The sequence below is a fragment of the Eumetopias jubatus genome, unplaced genomic scaffold, assembly GCF_037043125.1.
Source record: "Eumetopias jubatus isolate StellerSeaLion01/CBP00866 unplaced genomic scaffold, mEumJub1_p1.0 scaffold_8, whole genome shotgun sequence".
NCBI lineage: Eukaryota > Metazoa > Chordata > Mammalia > Carnivora > Otariidae > Eumetopias > Eumetopias jubatus.
In genome coordinates this window covers 60,996,896-61,020,056 of record NW_028274814.1, presented here as the reverse complement: position 1 = coordinate 61,020,056, position 23,161 = coordinate 60,996,896, and the positions used below count along the sequence as shown (strand labels likewise).

The 23,161-nt window shown below is 41.7% G+C and overlaps 1 protein-coding gene across 3 annotated transcripts in view; it reads left to right on the top strand.

Annotated features, from left to right (window-relative positions):
• The first annotated feature begins 19,302 nt into the window (after positions 1–19,302).
• Positions 19,303–23,161, top strand: part of BCAT1 (branched chain amino acid transaminase 1) — a 106,731-nt gene continuing 102,872 nt past the window's right edge. For all 3 annotated transcript variants that reach the window (XM_088025984.1, XM_028113287.2, XM_028113285.2), the window contains exon 1: positions 19,303–19,499. In XM_088025984.1, coding sequence (XP_087882110.1) covers positions 19,494–19,499 — 6 coding nt within the window. In that variant the 5' untranslated portion in view covers positions 19,303–19,493. The remainder of the gene's footprint in view (positions 19,500–23,161) is intronic.

Below are 23,161 nucleotides of genomic sequence, written 5' to 3'. Positions count from 1 at the left end.
CATGAAAGCTGTAGGGTGTTTAATCTCCATTTTATAGGTAAAGAAAATAAGGTCAAGACAGTTTAATATATCCAGATGTCACACAGACACCGGTTAAGATGTTAATGTCCAGCCGGGAGATGATGAGGGTTTGAAGTAAAGCATTCTAATGAGTGTTAAGAGCAAAAGACAAATTTGAGAAACAGTAAAGAGAAAAAATTATAGAAATTATAAATGATTAAATTGGTGGAGAGTGAAGGAAAGATAGGATCTGAAGTTGACCAGCAATTGTTTGGGCTACTAGTTAAAGAGTACTGAAAGAGGAGCCTACCAAGCATGCAACATATGGTAGGCCTGTGTGTATGTGTATTTGTTGAGAAAAGGATTTGAGAGTAAATAAAAGTTAATTATACATAGGATAAAAATTTCCTACTGAGGTGGAGATGCTTCTGGATCAAACACATGGGAATGTACATAGGAAATATGAGTGAAGAGTTCTTGAAGCAAGTGGCACTGCAGTATAGGTGTTATTGAAGCCAAGGAATGCTTTCAATGATAGTAATAAAATACCTGACCAACAGTGACAAGACAATAAAGACACTGAATCGTATCATAAAACAGAAGTTTTGAAGGTGGGCAATTCCGGATTTGGCAAGGTGGCTTGATGGCCCAGGCTCCCTCTCTACTTTGCCATCTTCAATATATCGGTTTTTGATCTTGGGTTTGTCACTCATGGTTGCAGGATGGCTGTTGGCAGATCCCTGAAACATACATCTATAAACAAAATTTAAAAGTGGGGGAGGGGATGGCACCAGCATGTTCTCCTTGCCTGACTTTTTTGTTGTTTTCTGATCAGAAAGTACAATCCTTCTTAGAAGCACTTAGATACTTCCCCTTAGGTCTTATTGATTAGAACTTGATTCCTTGCTCCTCCCTAGCTCAAGAGAGTGTGGGAAAACAGGTATATTGAAAAGTAAAATGAGATTGTCATTGCTGCTTTAGATTAATAATCATTCATCCCCCAGGACTAAGCATATTCTATGCCCCCACCCTAGGAAAAAAAAAATCAGGGTTTTGTTAGAAGAAGAAAGCACAGGGAGGATGGTCTGGGTACTTAAACAACAGTATCGGTCAAAGAGTAGATGAACTCACCCACGGACACCATTTAAAATCAATGGGAAAAAAGTTGAGGACAGAGGATGAAGTCCTGAGGGAGAGTAATATCTAAAGAGTAATTAAGAGGTAAAAGAGAACAGGATGAGATCGCAAAGGCATAATCTGAAAATGTCCACTCTCAGTTGAGAACCTCAGGTCTCTATAGCATGTCTTCAGGAAAGCCTGTAAGAGGACAAGCAGTAATTGAAATGGATCTTGAAGACTGGATATCACTGAGGCAAGCAAGCCGGGGGAAAAAGAAATTCCAAGTAGTGTTATGTAAAAGCAACATGGAAGATTTCCTGTGTGCTTAGGTACACAGCATGCACTCTAGTCTGGCTCATGTGAAAGCATTTGAGTATAAGCTACATTCTTTTGAGTAGGGGGAAAATCTGATCAGAACTGAGGGCTAAGAAGATTACTGGCCATCTGTGTGTTGGGTGGATTGGGGTGAGGAGAGATTAAAGACTGTTGGAGAGGGATAACAGTAATTCAGGGGGAAGGCATGACAAAATGACTGAAGTAGGGCAATGAGAGTGCGGACAGAACAGGAAGACTAGGAGACCTTGTGGAGATAGAATTGGGAAGTCTTGGTGATAGTTGAATGTGGGAGGCTCATATCTTTCCCTCCTACTTTAAATGCTATTCATGAAGACATGAACTGTATTAAAGTTTGGAGCCTGGATGACTGGGAGGATGTTGATGGCATCAGCAGAAAGAAGGAAGACAATAGGATGAGCAGGCTTCAGAGGGAAGAGTATGCGCTCGAATTTGGACCAGTTGGGCTTGAAGTAACAGTGATGAACCAGATATGGGCCTTTGGAAATAAAGTTCTGGAGATCAGGAAAAAGATTAGAATTAGAGGCATAGTTTTGTAAATTATCAGACTAGAAATGACAGTTGAAATCACCTAGGGACAGAGTATAAAGCAAGGAAATTTAAGGTCAGATACAGGTGGGATCAGATACAGGTGATCACTATCACTATCACATGCCTACATCTAGAAGGCATGAGAAAAAGAGTTGGGATTATAATTAAGGAAAAAGGACCTGCCAGAGAGACTGGAGAATGTTCAGAATAGCACAGTATCATGGAAAGGAAGGGTTTCGAGGGGAGAGTGGCCAGCTTTATGAGTCAGTTTGGGAGGTGTCCTGAAAGACTATAGAAAACTAGTGGGAAGATTTACAACATCCTTTCAACACAGATGGGAATTAACTTCTTTTTAAAAGAATCTGGAAGAGGCGTGCCTGCTGACTCAGTTAGTAGAGGAAGCAACTCTCAACCTTGGGGTTGTAAGTTTGGGTCCCACGTTGGGTGTAGGGATTATTTAAAAATAAAAATCTTAAAAAAAACAACCTGGAGGAAAGATTCCATAAATTCTCCTCAGATTTTTTCTTTTTTAAAAAATTTTTTAATGTTAAGTAAACTCAATGCTACACGTGGGGCTTGAATTTATGACGGCAAGATCAAGAGTGACATACTCCACTAGGCACTCTAGATTTTTTTCTTGGTTAATAAGTGATGTGTTTTTAATATTCTAGAATATCGTTTGTTGTGCCTTCATTTCCTTTACTTATTACTCACAGAAAATGAACAGCTGGTACTTGTTCTATGGTGACTGAGGTTGAAGGATTTGTAGGAGATGTGTGGGGCATACAAAGGAAGCCTCTAATGTTGGGCACTGTACATGTATTAACTCGTGTCTCTCTTATAACATACTTCCAAATTAGCTACTCCTTTCCTTACATTAGTGATTTAAAAAAAAAAGAAACTCAATCTGAGTTTCAGAGAGATTAAATAACTTGCTAAAGTTTGTACGTTACAAATCAGTGCAACTGGGGATACAAATTCAGATCTGGATCTAAAGCCAGTGCTTTTCCCTAATCTATGTCATTTGTTTGAAGATCATTTATTAATTTTTTTAAAGATTTTTATTTATTTATTTGACAGAGAGAGACACAGCAAGAGAGGGAACACAAGCAGGGGGAGCAGGAGAGGGAGAAGCAGGCTTCCCACGGAGCAGGGAGCCTGATGCAGGTCTCGATCCCAGGACGCTGGGATCATGACCTGAGCCGAAGGCATATGCCTAATGACTGAGCCACCCAGGTGCCCCTGAAGATCATTTATTAAATAGATCCTTGGTCTTCTCTTAACTTAGTTTGGAGATTGCTGTAGGATTAGGCTTGAGTCTGATTTGTTCTTTGAGGGACCTAAACAAAGAATCAAATTAAAAACAAAGTGTGAAAGAATTGTGAAAACACTAATCTTTTTTTCCTCCTCAGCCAGAAATAGTTTACCCAAAGATTGTTAAGTTACTTAGTGGCAGTTAACTTAGTGGAACTTACTACTTCATCCATGGTCATTGGGAAGTATTTGGGTATTTACCCTCTCCCTCCTTGGCTACCACCTCTCCTGGGATCATCAAACTTGATTTTCTCCCATTTTTGGTGGGGTAGCCAATTCTCTCTGATATAGTGAGTCTAATTTTACATGGGGATTAGGTTCTAGAAGAAGTACAATAGGCTAAAAATAAGTCAAATGGGTCCAAAACATCCTGGAAAACTCTACATTTCCCATAAAATACAGTATAAATGATTTTTGAATATTGAACTTGGAGTGTGTATGTGTACATATGTGTACATATATTTCATATGTATATGAAATATAAAAAAAATAAAACTTTGTAGTATTTTTCATTTGAGAAATAAAGAGAAGAATGATTTTGTCCTCCACAATTTGTAGAGTAGAATTTTAGAGTAGACTTCCCCCTACTCTTTCTGACAGAAAGCATCATTGCCTTCTGCTAATTCTCTTTCCCAAGACTGAGGAACTGAGAAAATTTGTGTTTCCCTTCCTCTAGATAAGATTTAGTAGGATTCAGAAGAGAAATTCTGCAAGTAGTTGTTATACAATTTTCATAATGATTACAACAGACTTTGTTCATAACAGTGATGACAAATGGAGCTGAGCTCTCTGCGGCTCTGAAGTCAATCTCAAAGTTAGTGTCTCTGGGGACTGTTAGAAATTCTGTCTTCCTCAAGTGCAGTCACAGGCACTGCTCACTGGTAAAGATATGGAATACATCAAGTTTTGAGAATTCAGCTGCCTTTAATATCTTTTAACTGTGACTTTCTTGAAGTGTAGTGCTGTTAGCACGGTAACAATCTTGGTGGATGATGACCTTCTTCATTGGAAAAAAAGCATTTTTGGTGTCTAGGAGGGAGGCTTTGGGAGAGTTTACATGTAACAGTGAGGGAGACCTGTGGGACCCTCCTCTCAACACTGGAGGGAAAAGGGAGGGCAGACACAGCCAGACTGTTCTCATATTCCTCTGCGGATGTTAATTCCCTAATTCCTCTTTCACTTTTAGCTTCTCTTAAAGCTCTTTTTACCCCTTTTCTCCCTCTGTTGCTAATACTGAGTAAGGGACAGGCAGGGCTAGGTAGGGAGAGATAGGTAGGGGGCTATGTGATCAGGCTCACAAAAATCCCAGAAATGCTGAGGCCTAATGAAACCAGAGATAAGGGAACATAACCAGACCACCTGGTTTGTCTTAAACATCAGAGACAAGATATTCGAAGGAGAAGTAATCATGGTGCTATCAGTGGTAACATCAAGAAGATTTAAGTTCCCCGGTCAGTTTTCTATAAAAGACTGACCATAAAAGCCCTCTGTGGCAACCCACTCGGGACCCCGCTCCCTCTAGAGAGCGTTCTTTCTGTTCTCCCCTTCACTTAATAAACTACCACTTCACCCTTTTGTTTCTGTGAGATTCATTCCTCGACTCCGCAAGACAAGAACCCCGCAACATTCCTGGGGCATTGACCGGGAAAATCATCCCACTTCATCCATCAGAGGATAAGTAACATGGACTCTGTCTTTATGTTCTGAGAGACTTATCTTCCCTGCTTTGCCCTCTTGTCTTATAAAACACAGGCACCTGTCGGCCATGAAGAACAACTAGCATGGCCCCTGGTCTTAAAGACTCTAGTAACAGGCTTCTGGGAACTACTCAGTCAATCCCCCTTCCTTGAGGGAAGGGAATGTTGGTCCCATCCTAACCAGCTCACTTATCCTCTAATTTCATACTTTTTTTTCCTCAAATGGCTTCTCCTTTTCTCTGGGAACTTTACGTTTGTACTAGGGCCTCGTCTACTGCTAGGTCATCAAGTACATAGGAGAAAGGATGCTCGGGCAGTTTACTGTCAAAAATAAACCAAACACTTAATTGGGCTTTTGCTTACAGAGCCTTGGGTGCAAACACAATGAATGAGGGTTCCATATGAGAACTCTGAAGATGCACATGACAGAATTCTCCCTAACTAATTTCAGGCCTCATCTGGGGAGTGCACATAAGGACTGGTCATCCAGTGCTCTGAGCCTGCCCCTGGACATCATAAATGACCATGGGGTTTCTGAGACACATAAAAGGGTGGGGACCAGCCCTGGAGGTCACAGCCCAGGGAAGCCTCCTCCACAAGCAGCACATACCTGCCCACAAATCCCTAGATAACAGTTTGCACCCTTGACTATGGTTGAACTACCTAAAAGATTATATTTCATTCAGTTCTAGTCCAGTGGAGGGGGAGGGTCGGGTGCAGGTCAGAGTGGCTATTCCTGCCGGCCAGACTTTCTGGCGTCCTAGGGTGCTAGGCCACTCTCTCACTTTAGGGCAAGTCACCAAGGGACGCCTTGGCTAAGGGACAAAGAGCTGATATGCAGGGATGCCTTCATAGTCAAGTCTCTATAACAGGTGCAGGGTAGTACCGGAATCGTGAGATGGGAAATAAGCTATCCTTCGCGGGGACTCCTCTGGACTATGTACTGCAAAATTGGGTAATTTCCCCTTGTAAAATTTTTCTAGTGTCTTCCATGGGTTAAAAATGGCAGGTTCTTCAAGGCAAGGTAAAATAAGGCGTGACCTTTGCTGCATGACCTCCAAGGCACGGTCTCTTCTTCAGTTCCCAAGGACTCTCCCTTTGGGATGCATTTTAACCCACGGGAAACAATTTGGATTGCAAAGTTTAGGAAAGGACTAAGCTCTGGTAACACTACATGGCCTCAGTGGGATCCATCAGTTAGATCTCTTCTGCAGAAAACAGGGCTTTACATCAGGACCCTGGCCTAAGAGCCTCTTGCACAAATGTGTTTGCCCAAACATGTCTGGCTAGTAAATGTCCTCCTGACATATTGGCTGATAATTATCCAAATAGGCCTCCTCAGAATAAACCCAGGTTGCTGGAGGAAACACAGGCCCTCCCTAACAAAGGGGACGCTGACTCTCTCTTCCTCACTGTTCCTCCTAATAGATTTGGGGGCTTCTCCCTCATTCATTTCTTGGGTTAATGGCTATAATTGGAGACAACTGTCTCTGGTTAGTCTACCTTAGGATGGGGACTTTACAGAATATTCCCAAGCAGCTGCCGAAATTCCCTTTGTTTTGAGGAAATTCCCTGTTTTCTCCAGCTGGACATGGACTGCCTAATTCCACTTGTTGGTGGAAAAACAAACCAACAAAAATCTTCGTCTGCTCATTTGTCTGAGCTGACAGGCTTTTAGGACCAGGAACCTTCTTTCTCCACCTTCTGGCAGCACTCTGCCTCTTTGGCCTCCCCCTCCTCCTATTTCTGCACCACCTTGGATGCAGCCTGCATACACCGCCCTTCAGATTTCCCCACCACGGTCTCAGGTAAAAATTAACAATGGGGAACAAACTGACTTTTAACAGAGGATCCAGGTCGAATATAGTTTGGTATCTAAACTAACTTAAGTTTATTGGTTTAATTAAGATGATATGTCTTTAAAGTTATCAGTATTAAATATGAAACTTTTATTCTACCAAGATTTACTGAAGGTCAAATAAACTCATGTTGTCTCTGTTGCTGTTTGTTAGCAGAAAGATTAGCAAAATTGTCTGTCCCAAAGTTTTCATAGGTAATTGTTAAGATAGCTTTCAAAGTCTTTGGTAACCTGAAACTTTAAAGGTTTGCTTGGATGATAAGTGGGATTAAATTCACTGGACATCTATGTCTTTTCCAAATAAAATAAAGTGCTAAAGCATTGATTACTGGATGTAGGTTTGTGCTTTTGACTTACTATTGCAAAGAAACTAAGGATATTTGGGTCTGTTGGTAAACATGCTTTGTGCTCAACCAGTTGTAAATTTGCTGTCTAAAGAGTTTTGGTGTAACAGTTCACAATTGGTTACTACTTAGTTTTCACTGAACACTAAGGTTTCTAAGAGTTAAAATTCTGCTAAATGGAATTAAGGCTGATGGAAATAAGGGAAACAACTCTGTATGTAGAAAAGTAGGAGATGTGTAAGAAAAGTATAAGGAATGGGAATGCATTTTTATTGAAGGTAAAAGAAGGTAATTTAATCCTAAATGAGAGCGGTTGTTTGGAAAGAAATGGCTTGGGACAAAACCTGAATGCAAAGGAAAGTTGTAGAAGGTTTGTGAAGGGAGTCTTGGGAAAGGAATTTTAGGTGTGGTCAGGATGGACGAAGATTGAAGTAAATGGATTTTAAAAGTGCATTGCTATAAGATTGGAAGTCTTCTTTTGGTTAAAAGACAAAGTTTTCTTTAATTGTTGGTCTGTTCTTGATACGGAAATGTAAACAAAGTTGTTTTTCTCTTTTCTTTGTCCAGAAAAACCAGTTTCTATATTTTGACTTTATCAGGTCTTTAATGATCCCTAATCCTATTTAGACATGTGCTTTAAAACTTTCTAAGGTGTTGGGGTGCCTGGGTGGCTCAATCGGTTGAGTGTTTGCCTTTGGCTCAGGTCATGTGTTACAGAATTTCTTTTCCTTTAGTGCCAGCCATTCTTGGTCATACTGCTTTGAAAAATGAGGAGGCAGACCAGACGAAGAGTGGTGGGCAGCAAAGCAAAGTTTACTGATGATAGACATTAAGGAGGGCACGAGATGTGGTGAGCACTGTGTATTATATAAGCCTGATGAATCACTGACCTCTACCTCAGAAACCAATAATACATTATATGTTAATTAATTGAATTTAAATATAAAAAATTGGAAAAAAAGAATTTACAAAAAAAAAAACAAAACAAAGTTTATTGAGTGATGGTAAAGTTTATTGAGTCCAAGTACAAAGCTCCCAAAGAAGGAGGAGACCTGAGGGGGTTGCTGATTGCACATTTAAATCTAGGGTTTTTATGGGCTCTTTGGCATGGGCTGCTTTAATCTGATTAACCCCCATGTGCCTGTCACCCAATCAGGTTTTTGTCCATTCACATGGGAAAGGGTGGAGGGCTCCTTCCAGGGTGGTGTAAAATCCCTATAAGGATGGTTTCCTCTTGGGGGGGGTGGGGTGTGCTTGTCTCTGCCTGCCTTTTTTCAGATTGGCATTCATCACTAGGACTGAGCTACCTCAGGCTCCCTGCTCAGTGGAGAGTTGGCTTCTCCCTCTCCGACTGCATCCCCCCACCATGTGCATGCACACCCATGAGCGCATACTCTCTCTCTCAAACAAATAAAATCTTAAAAAAAAAAGTTTTCTAAAGTTTTAACAAACTTCTCCAAGATTTAAATCATAAATCAATTCTTGTTGACTAATTAGGCTTTTTTATTTGGTATGTTGCCTTCTGGTATAAGGTCATCATCACTCGATATTCTGATTACTGAAGTGTTTTGTGTCATGGAAATAACTGAATTTCCTTGTCAATTAAATCACAATGACCTCTGATATCAGATCATTAACAAAGTCAATTTCTGAATTAGTAACATGGTACTAAATGAACTAAAAAGATGATTATAGTTTTGTGACTCTTGTTTGAAACATTACTGGTTCTTTAATGTTTGCTCTTCCAGATTAAGGAAACTTTCTCTTAAGATATCTGTGACTTATAGAAATCTGATAAAGTATTCATTTGTGAACAAATTCAAGCATTTAACTGTTCTCTGTACCTGAACCATCTGAAATTCAAAAGGTATTCTTTCTTCCATGGCAATCATAGTCATTTACATAAGTTCAATAAGAATCTATTCTCCTTATAAAAGGATACCATTGTAAACATTGGTTATTTTACCAAGTCTTTGACTGGAATGTTATATTTGAGAGAGACATGGATAGAATCAGATATGATCAAACACCTTTAAGGAACTAAGGTTTACTTTATGAAACATGGAACCATAAAGCCTCTTGGAAGTGTTGGCCTAATCCCTTGCTTACAGAGTTCCCAGTAGTCTTACCAGGTGAGTAAAGAATGTCACTTCCTGGCAGGTGCAGGAACATCAAGATATATTGGGGACCAGGGGCGGAGCAAGATGGCGGAGGATTAGGAGACCTGGATTTCGTCTGGTCTCGGGAATTCAGCTGAATATGGATCAAACCATTCTGAACACCTACGAACTCAACAGGAGATCAAAGAAGAGAGTAGCAGCAACTCTCTGAACAGAGAAGCGACCACTTACTGGAAGGTAGGACGTGCGGAGAAGTGAATCCGAGGCGATATTCGGGAGGATAGACGGCGGGGGAGGGGACCTCTGTCGGCTGCTTCTGGCAAGTGATAGAGCCGCGGAGCACAAAATCGGACCTTTTAGAAGTTGGCTCCGCTGAGGGACGTCGCTCCAGTGGCTAAGCGGGGGGTGGGACCCTCGCGGGACAGTGTGGTCTCAAGACCCTTGGGGTCACAGAAAGACCGGGGGTGCCGGAGTGCGGCAGAGCTCCCAGGTATCGGAGCGGGGAAGCCAGCTGCAGAGACGGAGCCAAGGCGCAGGCTCTCAGCTCGGGGTTGCCATAAACTGTGATTCACAGCACAGTCGGGCCACTGCTCCTCCAGCAGGGACCCAACAAGTGGCAGATCCGGGGAGACTCCCATTCCTCCCCCAGGAGGAGCGGTGCGGGAGTGCACCGCAGGGATCTGCTGGGTTTGGAGACTCCACACGGGGTCAAGTGCCAGAGATAGAAACGCTCGGTCACAGGCCGGGTGAGCACGGAGTGCAGCCGGAGACCGGGGAGACGGGAGTGAGAGCTTTTCTCTGGGGGCTCACTGAGGAGCGGGGCCCCGAGTTCTCGGCTCCTCCGGGTGGAGATTGGGAGGCCACAATTTTCGCCCTGGTCCTCCAAAGCTGTGCCGAGAGCTTGCAGGGAACAAAAGCTCCTGAGAGCAAACCAGAGCAGCTTGGTTAGCCCAGACGGACAAGGGCGGGGCAATTCCGCCTCCGGCAAAGACATTTGGGAACCACGGCAACAGGCTCCTCTCCCAGAAGATAGGCACGAACAGCCAGCAAGCCAAGACCAAGTTTACCCATCAAGGAGAATGGGACAACTCCAGCGCTAGGGGAATACTGCACATAGAATTCATGGCTTTTTTACCGTGATTCATTAGTTTTTCAAAGTTAATTTTTTTAACTGGTTTTTTTTTTTGAAATTTTCTTTTCCCCTTTTTCAACCAACATCTTATCAATCCCTTTTTTAAAAAAACATTTTTTATTTTTCATTTTTAAAGTCATATTTTATCCCTTCATAGTAGTTACCCTTATTTTTGGCATATATATATAACATGTTCTCTTTAAAATTTTGATATACAGTTTCTTCTAACAGATCAAAATATACCCTAAATCACTAGTGTATGGCTCTGTTCTAGTCTCCTGCCTGATCACACTCTCTCCATTTTTTTCTTTTCTTTTTTTTAATCTTCTTTTTTCAAACAACTTCTTATCAATTCCTTTTATAAAATCTTTATAATTTTCATCTTTACAGTCATCTTCCATCCCTTCATTGTATCAACACTTATTTTGTACATATATAAGTCTTCCTTTAAAATTTAGGAGGCACTTTTTTCTAACAGACCAAAATACACCCAAAACCTAGTGTGTGACACTGATTGATGCACTAGCCTGATCATATTTGATCATATTCTGTTTTTTTTGTATTGTTCTGTTTTTGTTTTTATCTTTTTCTTTTTTCTTTCTTTCCCTTTCTTTTCCCCTGGTTTCAGGTCTTTTCTGATTTGTATAGAGTATATTTGCTGGGGATGTTGTTAACCTGTTAGCATTTTGTTCTCTCATTCATCTATTCTCCTCTGGACAAAATGACAAGATGAAAAATATCACCTCAGCAAAAAGAACAAGAGGTAGTACCGTCTGCCAGGGACGTACTTAATATGGACATTAGTACAATGTCGGACCTAGAGTTCAGAATCATGACTTTAAAGATACTAGCCAGGCTTGAAAAAAGCGTGGAAGTTATTAGAGAAACCCTTTCTGGAGAAATAAAAGAACTAAAATCTAACCAAGTTGAAATCAAAAAGGCTATTAATATGGTACAATCAAAAATGGGGGCACTAACTGTCAGGATAAATGAGGCAGAAGAGAGAATCAGCGATACAGAAGACCAAATGATGGAAAATAAAGAGGCTGAGAAGGAGAGAGAAACAACTACAGGATCACGAGGGCAGAATTCGAGAGATGAGCGATACCATAGGACAAAACAACATTAGAATAATTGGGATCCCAGAAGAAGAAGAAAGAGAGAGAGGGGCAGAAGGTATATTGGAGCAAATAATAGCAGAGAACTTCTCTAATGTGAGGAAGGAAACAGGCATCAAAATCCAGGAGGCACAGAGAACCCCTCTCAAAATCAATAAAAATAGGTCAACACCCCGACATCTAATAGTAAAACTTACGAGTCTCACAGACAAAGAGAAAATCCTGAAAGCAGCTCGGGAGAAGAGATCTGTAACCTACAATGGTAGAAATATTAGATTGGCAACAGACCTATCCACAGAGACCTGGCAGGCCAGAAAGGACTGGCATGATATCTTCAGAGCACTAAACGAGAAAAATATGCAGCCAAGAATACTATATCCAGCTAGGCTGTCATTGAAAATAGGAGAGATAAAAAGCTTCCAGGACAAACAAAAACTAAAGGAATTTGCAAACACGAAACCAGCCCTCCAAGAAATATTGAAAGGGGTCCTCTAAGCAGGAGAGAGCCTAAAAGCAGCATAGATCAGAAAGGAACACAGACAATATACAGTAACAGTCACCTTACAGGCAACACAATGGCACTAAATTCATACCTTTCAATAGTTACCCTGAATGTAAATGGGCTCAATGCCCCAATCAAAAGACACAGGCTATCAGATTGTATTAAAAAACAAGACCCATCAATATGCTGTCTGCAAGAGACTCATTTTAGACCCAAAGACAACCCCAGATTGAAAGTGAAGGGGTGGAAAACCATTTACCATGCTAATGGACACCAAAAGAAAGCTGGGGTGGCAATCCTTATATCAGACAAATTAGATTTTAAAACAAAGACTGTAATAAGAGATGAAGAAGGACACTATATCCTATTTAAAGGGTCTATCCAAGAAGATCTAACAATTGTAAATATCTATGCCCCTAACATGGGAGCAGCCAATTTTATAAGGCAATTAATAACAAAAGCAAAGAAACACATTGACAACAATACAATAATAGTGGGGGACTTTGACACTCCCCTGACTGAAATGGACAGATCATCTAAGCAAAAGATCAACAAGGAAATAAAGACTTTAAATGACACACTGGAACAAATGGACTTCACAGACATATTCAGAACATTCCACCCCAAAGCAACGGAATACACATTCTTCTCTAGTGCCCATGGAACATTCTCCAGAATTGACCACATCCTAGGTCACAAACCAGGTCTCAACCAGTACCAAAAGATTGGGATCATTCCCTGCATATTTTCAGACCACAATGCTTTGAAACTAGAACTCAATCACAAGAGGAAAGTCAGAAAGAACTCAAATACATGGAGGCTAAAGAGCATCCTACTGAAGAATGAATGGGTCAACCAGGAAATTAAAGAAGAATTAAAAAAATTCATGGAAACCAATGAAAATGAAAACACAACTGTTCAAAATCTTTGGGATACAGCAAAGGCAGTCCTAAGAGGAAAGTATATAGCAATACAAGCCTTTGTCAAGAAACAAGAAAGTTCTCAAATATGCAACCTAACCCTACACCTAAAGGAGCTGGAGAAAGAACAGCAAATACAGCCTAAACCCAGCAGGAGAAGAGATATAATAAAGATCAGAGCAGAAATCAATGAACTAGAAACCAAAAGAACAGGAGAACAAATCAACGAAACTAGGAGCTGGTTCTTTGAAAGAATTAACAAGATTGATAAACCCCTGGCCAGACTTATCAAAAAGAAAAGAGAAATGACCGAAATCAACAAAATCATGAATGAAAGAGGAGAGATCACAACCAACACCAAAGAAATACAAACGATTCTAAGAACGTATTATGAGCAACTGTATACCAGCAAATTAGATAACCTGGAAGAAATGGGTGCATTCCTAGAGATGTATCAACTACCAAAATTGAACCAGGAAGAAATAGAAAACCTGAACAGACCTATAACCACTAAGGAAATTGAAGCAGTCATCAAAAATCTCCCAAAAAACAAAAGCCCAGGGCCAGACGGCTTCCCAGGGGAATTCTATCAGATATTTAAAGAAGAATTAATACCTATTCTCCTGAAACTGTTCCAAAAAATAGAAATGGAAGGAAAACTTCCAAACTCATTTTATGAGGCCAGCCTTACCTTGATCCCAAAACCAGAGAAAGACCCCATCAAGAAGGAGAATTACAGACCAATTTCCTTGATGAACATGGATGCAAAAATTCTCACCAAAATACTAGCCAATAGGATCCAACAGTACATTAAAAGGTTTATTCACCATGACCAAGTGGGATTTATCCCTGGGCCGCAAGGTTGGTTCAACATCCGCAAATCAATCAACGTGATACAATACATTAACAAAAGAAAGAACAAGAATCATATGATCCTCTCAATAGATGCAGGAAAAGCATTTGACAAAGTACAGCATCCTTTCTGGATCGAAACTCTTCAGAGTATAGGGATAGAGGGAACATACCTCAATATCATAAAAGCCATCTATGAAAAACCTACAGCGAATATCATTCTCAATGGGGAAAAGCTGAAAGCTTTTCGCCTAAGGTCAGGAACGCGGCAGGGATGTCCACTCTCACCACTGCTAGTCAACGTAGTATTAGAAGTCCTAGCCACAGCAATCAGACAACAAAAAGAAATCAAAGGCATCCAAATCGGCAAAGAGGAAGTCAAACTCTCACTCTTTGCAGATGATATGATACTGGATGTGGAAAACCCAAAAGACTCCACCCCAAAACTGCTAGAACTCATACAGGAATTCAGCAAAGTAGCAGGATATAAAATCAAGGCACAGAAATCAGTGGCATTCCTATACACCAACAAGACAGAAGAGAGACAAATCAAGGAGTCGATCCCATTTACAATTGCACCCAAAACCATAAGATACCTAGGAATAAATTTAGCCAAAGAGGCAAAAGATCTGTACTCAGAAAACTATAAAATACTCATGAAAGAAATTGAAGAAGACACCAAGAAATGGAAAAACGTTCCATGCTCATGGATTGGAAGAACAAACATTGTGAAGATGTCAATGCTACCTAGAGCAATCTACACATTCAATGCAATCCCCATCAAAATACCACCCACTTTTTCCAAAGAAATGGAACAAATAATCCTAAAATTTGTATGGAACCAGAAGAGACCCCGAATAGCCAGAGGAATATTGAAAAAGAAAAGCAAAGCTGGTGGCATCACAAGTCCAGACTTCCAGCTCTATTACAAAGCTGTCATCATCAAGACAGTATGGTACTGGCACAAAAACAGACACAGATCAATGGAACAGAATCGAGAGCCCAGAAATGGACCCTCAACTCTATGGTCAACTCATCTTTGACAAAGCAGGAAAGAATGTCCAATGGAAAAAAGACAGTCTCTTCAACAAATGGTGTTGGGAAGATTGGACAGCCACATGCAGAAGAATGAAACTGGACCATTTCCTTACACCACACACAAAAATAGACTCCAAATGGTTGAAAGACCTAAACGTGAGACAGGCGTCCATCAAAATCCTAAAGGAGAACACAGGTAGCAACCTCTTCGACCTCAGCCGCAGCAACTTCTTCCTAGAAACATCGCCAAAGGCAAGGGAAGCAAGGGCAAAAATGAACTATTGGGATTTCATCAAGATAAAAAGCTTTTGCACAGCAAAAGAAACAGTCCGCAAAACCAAAAGACAACTGACAGAATGGGAGAAAATATTTGCAAATGACATATCAGATAAACGGCTAGTGTCCAAAATCTATAAAGAACTTACCAAACTCAACACCCAAAGAACAAATGATCCAGTCAAGAAATGGGCAGAAGACATGAACAGACATTTTTCCAAAGAAGACATCCAAATGGCCAACAGACACATGAAAAAGTGCTCAACATCGCTCGGCATCAGGGAAATCCAAATCAAAACCTCAATGAGATACCACCTCACACCAGTCAGAATGGCTAAAATTAACAAGTCAGGAAACGACAGATGTTGGCGGGGATGTGGAGAAAGGGGAACCCTCCTCCACTGTTGGTGGGAATGCAAGCTGGTGCAACCACTCTGGAAAACAGTATGGAGGCTCCTCAAACGGTTGAAAATAGAGCTACCCTACGATCCAGCAACTGCACTACTGGGTATTTACCACAAAGATACAAATGTAGGGATCCGAAGGGGTACGTGCACCCTGATGTTTATAGCAGCAATGTCCACAATAGCCAAACTGTGGAAAGAGCCAAGATGTCCATCGACAGATGAATGGATAAAGAAGAAGTGGTATATATACACAATGGAATATTATGCAGCCATCAAAAAGGAGATCTTGCCATTTGCAATGACGTGGATGGAACTGGAGGGTGTTATGCTGAGTGAAATAAGTCAATCAGAGAAAGACATGTATCACATGACCTCACTGATATGAGGAATTCTTAATCTCAGGAAACAAACTGAGTGTTGCTGGAGTGGTGGGGGGGTGGAAGGGATGGGGTGCTGGGTGATAGACATTGAGTAGGGTATGTGCTATGGTGAGCGCTGTGAATTGTGCAAGACTGTTGAATCACAGATCTATACTTCTGAAACAAATAATGCAATATATGTTAAGAAAAAAGAAAAAGCAGAAGATAGCAGGAGGGGAAGAATAAAGGGGAGTTACGTCGGAGGGGGAGACGAACCATGAGAGATGATGGACTCTGAAAAACAAACTGAGGGTTCTAGAGGGGAGGGGGAGGGGGGATGGGTTAGCCTGGTGATGGGTATTAAAGAGGGCACATTCTGTGTGGAGCGCTGGGTGTTATGCACAAACGATGAATCATGGAACACTACATCAAAAGCTAATGATGTAATGTATGGTGATTAACATAACAATAAAAAAAGATATATTGGGGACCTTGTGAAGAAGAATTCCCCCAAGTCTATATGTATTGTAGGCATGTCTGATGGCAAGTACTTGGCTTGGCTTCTGGGCTAGAGACTCTACTAAAAGTTCAATCTAGATTCCTTACAAAAGTTCCAGCAAAGGAGACTTTAAAAGATCTATATGGATGGGGTGCCTGGGTGGCTCAGTCGGCTAAGTGTCTGCCTTCGGCTCAGGTCATGATCCCGGGGTCAGGTTGCAGGATCATGCAGGGCTCCCGACTCAGCGGGGAGTCTGCTTCTCCCTCTGCCCCTCCCCTGCTCATGTTCTTTCTCGCTCTCTTTTTCTCTCTCAAATAAATAAAAGTAAATTTAAAAAGATCTATATGGCCAATTGCTATTCTTGCTGACCTTATGTAAGTAATTAGGCCAGGTTTGTTAAAACTGGACTTGTTTTGCAAACAAATTAGTTCTCATTTGGCTATCTCTGATTAAAAATTAGGGTTACTATAGAGCAAAATTTGTTTTAATAACCCACCTTTGTGGATGTTAAATTCCAGTTCTGTCTTTTTTTTTTTTTTAAAGATTTTATTTATTTATTTGACAGAGAGACACAGAGAGAGAGGGAACACAAGCAGGGGGAGTGGGAGAGGGAGAAGCAGGCTTCCCGCTGAGCAGGGAGCCCGATGCAGGGCTCAATCCCAGGACCCTGGGATCGTGACCTGAGCTGAAGGCAGATGCTTAATGACTGAGCCACCCAGGTGCCCCTCCAGTTCTGATTGTCTTTAAATGATTGTTGTTTGCCTAAACTAGACAACTCGAGGTCCGCTTCAAAAAATTGCCCCAAAACTCATGTAGAGACAGTCTTTGGGCCTGTTGCTCTATGGGCCATTCAAAAGGATCCCTCAACCTCCTTTGAAGATACTTCCACTTTTTTTTTTTTAAAGATTTTATTGATTTATTTGACAGAGAGGTAAGAGAGAGTGAGCACAAGCAGGGGGAGTAGCAGGCAGAGGGAGAGGGAGAAGCAGGCTCCCCATCAAGAAGGGAGAAGTAATCTTGGTGCTATCATGGTGGTAATATCAAGAAGATTTAAGTTCCCTGGTCAGTTTTCTATAAAAGACTGACCATAAAAGCCCACTGTGGCACCCCATTCGAGACCCCTCTCCCTCTAGAGAGCTTTCTTTCTGTTCTCACCTTCCCTTAATAAACTATCACTTTACCCTTTTGTATCCACAAGATGAGATTCATTCTTCCACTCCACCAGACAAGGACCCTGTAACCCTATAACATCAAAAGAATCCTGAGGAAGTCATTGACAGGCATGCTCTAGAATTTACACATTAATTCATTCAGGTCTATTGCCCTATCATGCTCTTTCCCCTTACTTTGCTTTATTTTCTCATAAAATTTACTACTTGCTACTTGATTTTAAAAAATAACATTTTTATGGAGATGTAATTCATATATCATACAATTCATCTATTTAAAGGGTATCATACCCTGGTTTTTAGTGTATTCACAGGGTTGTGCAACGATTACCACAATCCAATTTTAGAACATTTTAATCACCCCAGAAAGAAACTCTGTACCCATTAGCAATCACTCCTCATTACCCCCTCTCCCTAGGTTGGCAACGACCATCCATTTTCTGTCTCTGTGAATCTTTGTATTCTGGACGTTTCAGAAAAATGGAATCATACAATATGTGGTCATTTGTGACTGTGTTATTTCATTTCATGTAGTGTTTTCAAGGTTAAGGTATGTATGTAAGCATGTATCAGTAATTCATTTCTTTTATTGCTAAATAATATTTCATTGTATAAATCCATTCATTAGTACATGGACATTTTGCTACCTGAATTAATGTTTATTTTCTGTTTCCCACACTTAACTATGAATTCTATGAGCATAAGAACATTTTTTTTACCACTTTATGCCTAGAATCTTGCCCAGCATCTGACAATGTCATGAGATCAATACATTTGTTTAATGATCTAATCATTCATTCCCGTAACCAACATTTGCTAAGCAACTCCCCCCCCATTTGTGTTCAACATTGGGATCGTCTTCAAGAATCTCATAATCTAATGAAGTACCACCTGTGCAAACAAATAATTAAAAGAAGATGGATTCTAATAAAGGGTATGGACAAAGCAGGGTGCATAGACAAAAGGTTCAGGTTTGCTTGAGAGACTCAGCAGGACTTCCTAGCAAAGAACTTCATCTGAGATTTACAAAAATAGGACGTTGCCAGAGTGAGCCATCAACCACGAGGGTATTTAAGGGTTTTTAAGCAAAGTCCAGTAGCAGTGCTGGAACTCTTGTGAAGTGGGGAGGCATCCCACAGAGGATGAACTGGGCCAGCAGGCAACGTTCAAATCAGAAAGAATTCTATATGCTCAAAGGATTAAGGATTATTTTTCCAGATCCTGAAGAAACTGGCAAAAATGGTGGTATCTGAGGGTGGGCTGTGGAACTGAAACGAAGAGTGGGAGAAAGAGAGACTGGCAAACTTTTAAAAACCAGACACATGTTCTTTCCATTAAAAAATGCATTTAAAATGTTCTGCTTCTGATGATGGGAATCCACTGTATAATTTTGAACAGGACGTGCGGGAACGTTTCTCCGGGGGTAGCGGGAAGTGAGGCGGGCAGGCAGCCGGCTAAGAAGGGAGTGGCAACCAGGATCGTTTCCTCCTCCTTGGCATCCCCGACACTCGCAGTCAGTAACTGTGGGGTGACATGTGGAAACGTGTTGGAAACACTGACAACCCCCAGGAGTGAGTGGGGAGGGAGGCTAGGGCGGGCGCTGGGTCGGACTCTCAGTGCTGGGAGAGACTCTACCCTCTGGGGGCGGGTTGGGGGAAACACAGCCTCAAGACTCTTCCTGGCTGATGCAATCTGCGAGAGCCCGCGATCTCGGCTGCTAGAGGGCCAGGCTGCCATCCCGCCCGCCACGTGTAGCTGCCGCCACCCCGGCCGCTTCCCCAGGCACTCGTTCCCGCCGCCCCCGCCGCGCGCACCCCACGAGGGCTGGGACGCACCCGGCTTGCCCTCCGCGCAGTTGCCCCGGTCCCCACGGCCCACCGAACCATGAAGGTAACTGCTTACGATTTTGGCTGTATTTTACAAAAAACCGTGTGTGTGGATCGAGCCTGCGATTCCTCAGAGACACAGTTGGCAGAGAGGGGACGGAAGAAAGACTACCGTGGTGTTTCCACGCAAACGTTTTTCGGACTTTCTTTGTCGGTCCTCGTTGGTCGGGACCTTCCATTCTTTTCTTTTCAAACTTGCTCGCAGGATGTGCCTCCTCAGGCTTTTTCCCTACTGCATGGGTGAGCGGAGATGAAAGGCTGCTCGCAGCTCCCTTCCCTACCTGTTTTTTAAGTTTGGAAAGGAAGAGGAAGCTTTTTTTTTTTTTTTTTCAATTGCTAAGATGCACAGGAGGTGGGGGAATTTGGGGGAAGAGGTCTTGGGGTGTTTCTGGCTGTAAACAGGGGTTTCCTGGTGGGTGTATAGAATGAAGGAGGGAGGTGCAGAGCCAGGGGATGAGGGTGGGAGAAGGGAGGGAAAACTGCCTCATCGCTATTAAAAGCAGAAGGTTTAGTCTTTTGCTTGTGGAAATTAAAAGCATCTACGAGTTACAAATCATGTTAGCCTAAGGGCATTCTTTTATTAAACTAAGTGAGCCGCGCTAATGGTTTTCGTTCTTATGCTAATCAAGGATAATTAGCCCATCGGCCTATTCTGATGGTTTAGGTGTAGGAAAAACACGGGTGTCTTCCTGTTCTTACACTTTGGAAAACTGCAATGACGTTAAAAACTGACGAGCAGCTTTTTTAAAGGAAAGTGAAGAGGAACCGGTAGCCCTGCCATCTAACTCTCTTGGGAAGCGGCTCCTGGGCGGCTCAGTCAGTTAAGTGTCTGCCTTCGGCTCAGGTCCTGATCATAGGGTCCTGGATTCGAGCCCCGAGTGGGGCTCCCAGCTCAGCGGGGAGCCTGCTTCTCCCTTTGCCCCTCACCCCGCTGGTGCGCTTTCTCTCGCAAATAAATGAATAAAACTCTTAAAAAAAAAAAAAGTCTTGGGTGGAAGAGGTAGGCAACCTGAACTTTTACGAGAAATAAACCCACGTTTCAGCATTTTGAAGGAGGAAGATTGAAGTAAGGTTCTCAACTGCGCTTATCCACAAGCCATCCCAACCCACAATTTCACTTACAAGAAGTAATATGTAAATGGTGCCTCTTTCACCAAACAAAAATTTCTGCTAAGATTAATCGGGAACTGCGTGAAAACACTGTTTTGTGTTAAAACGAGATCATGCAATTGCACCACAGTGAACAATTTAGCAGCCTTTCCTTCCATAGTCAGATATTCTATTTCTGCCCTGCTCATTCCTGTCTAATTTCAACTGAAAAATACACTCTGATCACATTGAGGGTTAGTGAGTAATAGGAGAGAATTATGAGAATAAACACTCTTGCTTTTCCAGGTTTCCCTGTGCTATGTGAAGTTGTAGTTGATTATACATTTTTGTAAATTCATGGATGCTTTAACATGAGTCCAAAAACCCCTATCCCTTTTACAAGGTACTTTTATAACACAGGAAACTAGAAGATATTTTCAAGTAGTCTCATATCTCTTTTCTGATATTTTACTGAGATTGGGAAAGAAAAGATTGTTTTCTAGGCATTGATGTGGGGAAAAAGACAGAAGAAAAATTATTAAATTTCCTTACTACTTAGAGCTCACTGGCAAGTCCTTGAAACAGGCAGAGTGACATTCCTCTAAGGACTCAAAAGCCTCAATGTTAATACTTTGCTAAGGGCAAAAGGCAATACCGACCCCCCCCCCCGCCCCCAACCAGGATCCTGTAAATCTACTTTAACATATAAAAATTCCTTTAGAAATTTCCTTTATCTCTAAACCCCCCAAGATACGTGTTGGCAATCATCCCCCAACCATATGGCCCACCGATATACATCTGCAGGGTCTCATGACTAAGGTTTTATTAGACGGTAATAAATGACCTCTTCCGCAACAATAGCTAGCCCCCTCAAGGTCCTGGAAACCTTGCTTCCAAAATTCCTTAGAGATTTCCATGATCCCTAACCCCCTCCCAACTTGAAAGTATATAATGGGCCGCTCCCCATGACCCCAGTGCAGCTCTTTCTGCCCACGGGTCCTGTCCCCTGTGCTTTCATACATAAAACCACCTTTTCGTACCAAAGACTTCTCAAGAATTCTTTCTTGTCTTTTTTTTTTTTAGATTTTATTTATTTATTTGACAGAGACACAGCTAGAGAGGGAACACAAGCAGGGGGAGTGGGAGAGGGGGAAGCAGGCTTCCCGCCGAGCAGGGAGCCCGACGCGGGTCTCGGTCCCAGGACCCTGAGGACCCCGAGATCACGACCGGAGCAGAAGGCAGACGCTTAACAACTGAGCCACCCAGGCGCTCCAAGAATTCTTTCTTGTTATGACAAAAACTTTTCTACCTTCCTCTCACCTATTATTATTATTATTTTTTAAAATTTTATTTTGTTATGTTAGTCACCATATAATACATCATTAGTTTTTGATGTAGTGATCCACGATCCATTGTTTTCGTATAACACCCAGTGCTCCGTGCAGTACGTGCCCTCCTTAATACCCATCACCGGGCTAACCCATCCCCCCTCCCCCCTCCCCTCTAGAACCCTGTTTGTTTCTCAGAGTCACCTATTATTATTTTTTAAATGTTATTTGCACTTGGCACCAAGATAGGCTCTGTCCTTGACACATTTTCCAGATGTGGCTCCCTTCCCGGGGGAGCATATATTTTAAGATGGACACATAAAGCATGGGCTACTGAATAAGAAAACTAGCATATACATCAAAGAAAATTTGTATAAGAATAGTAAGTACATATTATGATTGACTAAATTAGGGTGGAGATTGAAAAGAGTCATATATCTAAAGGGACAGAGACAAGAGAAGTCATTGTTAGGGATGTATAGTCAAGTGAAGGAAGTGAGAGAGTTTGACTGGCAGCAAGGGTAGAGAAGGCTGTTTGTGTGTGTGCAGAGGGTAGGACCTGGGGCCTGGCAGGGAGAGTGGTTTACTTTTCAGACCCAGGATGTGGCCCCTCAGGCAAGACTCAGGGATGCATATCTAGTGCAGCAGGCCCAACAAAAGGGCATTGGTAGAAACTGGTGGTGAGAAAAAAGGAAAAAGGGAGGGAAAAATAAAAGACAAGGATTTATTTTGGGCTTATATTTCATTTAGTGAGTTTCCATAATAAATCATTTCATTTGATTTTAAAACTGCAGAGAGAAAGGAAGGAAAGAAAATTTTCCATTTGTGTGCAAGAATTTCTCTTGCCCAGTCAGCTCATTGAACCCCCAAGAAGGTCTAATGATTTGAAATGGGTTTAAAACCTTATGAAAGAAAGTTGAAAACAGTCATTTGATTATTACAGAGATTTATGTTAAGAATGAAAAACAAGTTGTGGTTTCTTTCCGTAGCTGTGTATTTTTTTCATTGTTTTCATAATTTTAGATTTTATCCCTTATTTCAGGTCAGGCCTGTTAGTTCTGTAGGGGAGGAAAAATAATTTTCCCTCTACCCTTCTAGGTTCTTGGCTGAGACCCCCTTGTCATAAAACACAGGTTAACCGGAGAAAAACAAACAAACGTTTAATAAATGTGTACCTCCTGTATACATAGGAGATATCCAGGAAAAGTAACTCCCCAAAATGGCCCAAGCTACCACCTTAAATATCATC